The sequence below is a fragment of the Takifugu rubripes genome, chromosome 5 (assembly GCF_901000725.2).
Source record: "Takifugu rubripes chromosome 5, fTakRub1.2, whole genome shotgun sequence".
NCBI classification, from domain to species: Eukaryota; Metazoa; Chordata; class Actinopteri; order Tetraodontiformes; family Tetraodontidae; genus Takifugu; species Takifugu rubripes.
Genome location: NC_042289.1, coordinates 465,785 through 472,980, shown reverse-complemented (window position 1 = coordinate 472,980; position 7,196 = coordinate 465,785). Strand labels below are relative to the sequence as shown.

Below are 7,196 nucleotides of genomic sequence, written 5' to 3'. Positions count from 1 at the left end.
CAATCCAATCCTACATTTACAAAAAAACAAATGTTATTGGATCCAAACTGGCAAAAAACAAATTAATTATTCAAATGAAATTGTAAACTAAACAGTGTCAGTGATCTTGTTTAATGTTACAAAGGTGTCATAGTGCATAGCCCACCTGTTTAAATTCCACATTGTGCAATCAGTCAAGGATAAGCATGGTTTGTCCAGGAGCCATATTCAACTGTAGTTTAGTGTCACAGTTTGTTGTGTTTGGGTAAATCTTCTCCAACCAAATGTTACATTAAACCATATCAGAAATGTTTAACAATCGTCAGTATAGTACCAGGGTGTGGTTGTCACATATTCAACTGAAAACAAAAGGCAGTTCTTTTCATGGCACTTATTTACAGTGAGTTCCACACATGCTTCTAGAGTAACGCTCTGTAAATATGTAAAAAAAAAAAAAGTCACACCCATAACCCTGCCGTGCAACATCTCCAATCTGCATCTATGTACTGAGCCATTTCCAAACACTGGAACTAGTGATTTTGGTATGTTTTTGGTATGCTATGTTCTTATTCCAAGAAATAAAAAAAGGAACTTGGTATTTTAAAAATTAAAATAGCCCAGCAAGGTCACCAATTGTTTAATTTAGATTCATTCCGTGTGAAAAAGAGCTTTTCAATCCTCAAGAGTGACCATTTTCATAGACAAACACTCAGTTTCTGACAGCAACCCCAAACACCTTTCATGTTTTGTCTGCAGTGGGGCTTGACCAGGGAACCCTCCGCTTCTCAGCCCAGTCCAGACTGAGCTGCCAACACCCGGTGTACAAATCTATGCATACCTGATAGGACCCATCTGTTAAAAATGACGAGATGCACCGAACCAGTCTTGAAGATAATGAAGGCCAACACCGACACCTACTGGTTGAGATTAGTACAGAGTGTTGCCAAGACAAAACAGACCAGGCCAATATAATTTGTTTCGGTTTTATTTTGAAGACCATGCAGTGCACTTTTAAGAGAAGCCTTATGCAACTTTTAGACAAGAAAAAAAAAAAAAAAAAAAAAAAAAAAAAAAGAAAAGAAAAACATTTTCAATTACCTAGTACAAATATTACGGAGGAATGTAACAAATATGCAATAAAGGATGAAAAATGTGCATCATCAATGCTGCACTGCAGACCTTACATTTCATAGGATTGAATCTATTGTACCCCTGTGGCATAAAAAAAATCTAGATTAAATGTCAAACCTACATCAAGACAAAAGGAATAAATATTTTTTCCAAGTGTATGGGCCTTTACTGAGTGAACTGAGGTGGCATCGCATAGGGCACCAGCGGTGTAGGGTGCTGTGGTAGCGCTTGTGTCTGAGAGAAAGGAAATGGGGTGTGGGTAGCAGCAGGCTGAGCACCATTCTTACTTGGTGGAAACTGCTGGGCCTGGAAGTTGTTCTGGCCTGGAAACGCTCCTGTCTGGTTGGTAAAAGTTGACTGTCCATTGCCATAGCCAGTGAAACCATTGCTGGTGCCATTACTGCTGCCATAACCACCATTTTGAGAATTTGCGCCAAAAGATTTATTGTCATAACCCCGATTGTTATCGCGGTCCCTATAACCACCAAAGTCACGCCTTCCAGAGAATCGATCCCGCCGGTCATCTCTGAAGTCGCCACCCCTGCCTCCTCTCCGCCCTGCAATCAAAACAATGCCATTATTGTAGTCACTGCTTGCTAAACTGATAGTATTGGCAGACTCACTGGTTCAGTTCAGATAAGCACAAATACTTCTACAAATTAGACTGTATTTGATCCAACTATCCAGAGATTTAACCCTTTAGAATGGACACAAAAGACAGTAATAACTACCGGAGTTTCTGTGATACACACCTCTGTCTTCCACCATTTGTAGGAGCTTGGGGTTGATTGCCTGGTTGGCTTCACGGAGCACAGAGACAAGGTCGCCTGCCTGTCTCACATTGTTATGGGTGAAGAAGGTATAAGCAGTCCCCGTCTTTTGGCTACGAGCTGTTCGGCCAATACGATGAATATAGTCCTCAGAGTTGTTTGGGTAGTCAAAGTTGATGACAAATTTCACGTCTTCAACATCTGCAAGATTATGTTGAAGTGTGGCACAGTAGAAATGGATGATAGCACAAAAGGTGTGCCAGAGCCACAACAACAACCAGATCAAAGAACACAAGTTAGTACTGCTGTGAAACAAGCAGCTCGAAAAACTCAGCTCAAAAAGATATAACCGATTGGTCTTCAAAAATACAATTAGACATTTTGTCCTTGGGGAAACTACTGCAGGAAGAGAAACCATGCACAATTTTCAATCCAGTAAAAACAAAAACATCCTCCTGGCTTAAAACCAACATCAGAAAGTCTTACCCATCTCAGGAGTATGCACTCACTAGTTCATTCCCATTGCAACACATTGACCCACAGATGTTCCCCAGACAGAGTTTCTATGCATGTACTGCCCCTTAGTGTGCAGAATTACTTAAGCTCACGCTGCAGTTATCTCTGACAATATGCGGGATGCCTCCAAGAGGCACAACCCACTTGTCATGGCAAGATTTTTCCCAGAGCCAGTGTTCACTTGACCATAATGTCTCTTGTTGGCAGGTCTCGACATGACTTTGAAACGCAGGTGAGGGAGGAGTGCGAGCTTGGATTCTGTCCGACTAGCCATGTCCCACTGTCACAAATGCGCCAGTAGCCATGCCTTTACAGAGGTGAAGAATGATTCAACTGGGACTGCTTCATTTAGAGAACTGCATTGTTAAAGCCACCCATGCTTCACAGCAAGACTTGCAACAAAAAAAGAATAGAGGACCCCCACCCTCTCAAAAAAAAAATTCTGAGGTTTTCATGGCATGTTTCAAATGTACAAGCAAGACAATAGGTACATGTAACCGTGCTTTGAGCTGGAACACTTAGCCTGGGTGTAGAAAGCAGTCCATTGCCAGAAAACAGAAGAACATGAGGAAGGAACTGAGCCCAGCACTCAACGTGTTCCCCCCATTTTTGAGCAGGCCGGTGCGTTCTGCTGCACTCAGGCCTCGTCACCTCTGTATATCTGCATGACAGGGAGACCCATGCCTCACCAGTCAGGACACCTCCAAGAATCCTCCTTCCCCCTCTGGAGAACCTGGGCTTGTCATGCCAAGGCCCTGCCACACAGACTGCTCCTTCAGGCCAGGGGAGAAACTCAGAAAGAAGCAGAAGAGTTAAAGAAAGCAAATATACTTTCTTTTTAAATATAGTAAAAGTCAATTATGTGGGAAGATACTGACCTAGACCCCTGGAAGCAACATCAGTGGCAATGAGGATCGGGGCTTTGCCATATTTGAACTCTGAAATGACAAAAGGAATTAATAACTAAGAGCTCCGAATAACCTGTGATGAATCTGTGAACATACCATTGAGAACCCAGTCTCTTTCCTGCTGGCTTTTATCTCCATGGATGCCCATAGCTGGCCACCTACATGAATAGTGGAAGTTAGATTTGCAACATCAGTTTTGAAAAGCAAACAAGAATGTCACTTACCCATCCCTTCTCATTCTTCTGGTGAGATCATCACACCGCCTCTTCGTTTCCACAAATATGATGGTCTTGTTCTCCTTTTCACTCATAATTTCTTCAAGCAAGCGAATAAGTCTTTGGGGGAAGGGGAGGGGGATTAAATTATGCAATGGAAAAGGTTGCATTATGAAGATGTTTAACTTTATTAACTTTTGGCAAATGGGTTCGTGTAGTTTTACTATTATGGCTGCATAAACTCACTTGTTTTCCTTCTCTCCATCACTGCACACATCCACAATCTGCAGAATGTTGTGGTTGGCACTAAGCTGCAGTGCACCGATGTTGATCTGTACATATTCCTTTAGAAAATCTTCGGCCAACTGACGAACCTCTTTTGGCCAAGTGGCACTCCACATCAAAGTTTGACGGTCCGGCTAAGAAATGAAAAGTTAGTGTGGCCCCATCGTACTGCAAGAGCGTCCCATTTCAAATGCATAACATTTTACCACGTTGAAAACATACTCTAATTTGGTCGACAATTTTCCGGATCTGTGGCTCAAAACCCATGTCCAACATTCTGTCTGCCTCATCCAGCACAAGGTAAGTGCATCTGCGGAGATTTGTCTTTCCTGATTCAAGGAAGTCAATGAGCCTTCCTGGAGTGGCAATACAGATCTCCACACCTTAAAGAGAACAGCTTTGTGAAAACTCTACATCCTCCAAATTGACGAAAATCCAAAACTATAAACCATCAAACCTCTTTCCAGGTCACGGATCTGGGGCCCTTTGGGAGCACCACCATAGATGCAGGTGGACTTAAGGCGAGAAGCTCTGCCATATTCCTGAGCCACTTGCTGCACCTGTTGTGCAAGCTCACGAGTTGGTGCGAGCACCAGACACTGGACAGGAGAAATCAGAATTCAGTACAAGTGTAAGAAGTGCAAATCAACACAACTGGGCAGTATAAGCGTACTCACAATGGGACCATCTCCACGTTCCAGGAATGCTTGATGGTTAATGTGCACAATAGCAGGCAACAGATACTGCAAAGCACCAAATGGATAAAGTTCTTTGTGAGCTAAACATATCCTTAAATCAATGTGCAAGTATAGATTAATCACTAAACAGGAAGTAACTTACAGAAAGTGTTTTGCCAGAGCCAGTCTGTGCAATGCCAACCATGTCCTTGCCACTGAGCGCAAGAGGCCAGCCCTGAGCCTGAATAGGGGTCGGTTCTGTGAAATTCTGTTTGTTGATCACATCCATCACATAAGCTGAGAATATGGGAGAAAAGCATTAAAATGGCCAAACTTTTCATTTCTGAGATAATATTGCGTTTGTTTAACACGTACATGGAAAGCTTGCCTCCTGGAATTTTAGAATAGGATTGGGACATTCTCTTCCCTTAAATGTAATGGTTTTAGATCGTCTATATTGCTCAACTTCTTGCTGTAAAAAAAAAAAGTGCCTCCATTAGCGGTTGTGTAACAGCAACACGTGTAAGGTGGAGCTTACGTGATATTATAATGAAATCTGCCGGAACCGGCTACATACCAACGATCTTCTAGCGGCATCGGGATGCTGTTGATAAAAGTTTTTCTCAAACTTGGGGAGCTCGTCCAGGTTCCAGTGTTTCTTCCGCAGACGGTCTCCAGGATTGCCGTATTTGTTTCCACCACCGCCTCCACCACGGTTGCCACCAAAGCGGGGAGGCCCACCGCCATAGCTGCGATTCACAATTTGACGTCTCGTCAGAATTATTTGTTGCCCGTAAAATCCAACTTTAATACAACATGTAAACCGCTAAGGACCGAATACCTACACAATTACTATACCGCTAAAAAAAAATCTAAGGCCGGCATTTTGCATCCGAATTTGTGTCGCCACATGGCAAACCGGCGGACGTTAATAGCATCGGCTGTTACTCCGAATAGCGAAAGGGACATCCAGTAAAACAAACATGTGAGCAAAACCCTACATTACATTTCACATAACGGTCGACTCGGTGTAAAATGTAGAGAGTCTAAAAAATTAACAACAACACAAAGGGAGCCCACGTAAAGTTAGCATTAAGCATTTAGTTAGCATTAAGCTAGTGGAACAAGGCTGGTGAGCACGAGGCCATAGAGGGCCTCAGAACAAGACAACAGGCTATACTGACCGGATTAGGCCTACAACAAAGGCAGTTTGGGGGTTAGCAGGTATCTTCGCCATGTAAAACGATTAGATTAAAATTACTTCAGCTAACAATAACACATTTTCACCGGAATTGATAAACGTTTGGAAGTTCTATTAACACAGGAAACCGAATAAAGAAGGTACTTACCCCCTATCCCTGTCTCTGCCGCGATCTCTATCGGAATACCCAGGCATTTTGTAGTTCGCTTTTATAAATTAAAAATTAAATAACCCAAACTTTGCTTTGATTTCCGAAAAAATATTTACCGGTCGGTAGGACTGACGAAATGCCGGTAAAGAAAAAACAAGGTCCGGTCTTTATAGTGAGAGTTCACCTTCCGGTGTATTCTTCCGCCATACGTAAACTTTGACTTCAAGCGACCAGACTCTTAATCTATTTGCATATAACTGCTGAGAGAGAACCGGGCAATTGCGTAGCTCCACAACATTTATTGCTTATATTATGTGGTACGTATGCAATACAAGTCACGTACTAAAGAGAACTCGATAAATGTATCAAAATAATTAGCCTATCTAACACCATATATGATTATTTTCAACTTGTATTTTAAAATCACTCAAAAACAGGCATTTATATAGCATATTTTAAGGCCACAACTCTTTTTTCCGATGGTGTTACATTTTATTGTATTGTTCATGGAAATCGGCGGATGGACACTTACAAAACGCCCGGGTGTGTTGTGGCCAATGACGTCTTGGGACTACTTTGGTACACAGTCTCAATCACAGGTCGTAGTTTTAATACAGGTCACGTCTAAGATTTTTTTTAAACGTTTAATTCCTCATCCAACGATAACATAAGTCCAATAACTCTAGATTGAAACACTTAGCCAAAGGTACTTGGGTTTAACACTTTGTTACTGAAACAGGGTTATCAGCGTTAGTGACGTCAACATCAAACAACATAACGGTGAATGAAAATTTAAGCATTCTAGTCTACAGATACATTTTAAGATACTTTGAGTAAAATCTTAAATAAGGCATATTTTTCTGCTGTGATTTTACTCCATATTTTCTATGGAGTTCCAAATAATACACTTTTAAGATCCTGATCCAAACAAACCTGAACAGAAACCTTTGACACCCAAATCTAATAATTTACCCTCAGATGACATATTTTAATAACACACACATATATGTGCAAACTTCTATATTGGGAAAAATCCTTCCGGAGAATTTCTTACCGAGATCCATCTCTATTTGGACAGATAAATATTTGTCTTTATGCCTTTTTCAACTCCACAATACTGTAGAGTTCAAATAAACCAATCACCAAATCACTGATGTGAAGACTTAAAGAGGAAAACCCTGACATTTATTGTTGAAGATGCAAATGACCTCTTTCTTCCAGACTCATAGGTATGTGAACTATTGAGAAACAGCTTCAACTAAGTTCTGCTGTATTTCAGATACTGAATTGACATGTGACAGCTGTTTGGATCTTAAATGACGTGACTGACAGCAAGACTTTCAGCTACATTTTAAAACATGTG

At 41.4% G+C, this 7,196-nt stretch overlaps 1 protein-coding gene across 1 annotated transcript; it reads right to left on the bottom strand.

Annotated features, from left to right (window-relative positions):
- Positions 1-946: 946 nt before the first annotated feature.
- On the bottom strand, positions 947-5,994 carry LOC101078303 (probable ATP-dependent RNA helicase DDX5). Its single transcript, XM_011603645.2, has 13 exons — positions 5,831-5,994; positions 5,059-5,230; positions 4,857-4,953; positions 4,645-4,778; positions 4,482-4,547; positions 4,262-4,403; positions 4,027-4,187; positions 3,766-3,938; positions 3,529-3,639; positions 3,401-3,462; positions 3,275-3,334; positions 1,863-2,081; positions 947-1,667 (listed from the first exon to the last, which is right to left on the bottom strand). Exons 1-13 carry the CDS (start codon positions 5,875-5,877, stop codon positions 1,276-1,278), a joined length of 1,836 nt encoding a protein of 611 aa, XP_011601947.1. The 5' UTR covers positions 5,878-5,994; the 3' UTR covers positions 947-1,275.
- Between the last annotated feature and the right edge of the window lie 1,202 nt (positions 5,995-7,196).

Coding starts and splice junctions, on each gene's coding strand:
- LOC101078303 (XM_011603645.2), bottom strand. CDS start 5,877: ATGCCTGGGTATTCCGATAGAGATCGCGGCAGAGACAGGGATAGGGG. Junction 4,548..4,644: donor GCTCTGGCAAAACACTTTCT/GTAAGTTACTTC, acceptor GGTGCTTTGCAG/TATCTGTTGCCTGCTATTGT. Junction 3,640..3,765: donor GATGGAGAGAAGGAAAACAA/GTGAGTTTATGC, acceptor CTTCCCCCAAAG/ACTTATTCGCTTGCTTGAAG.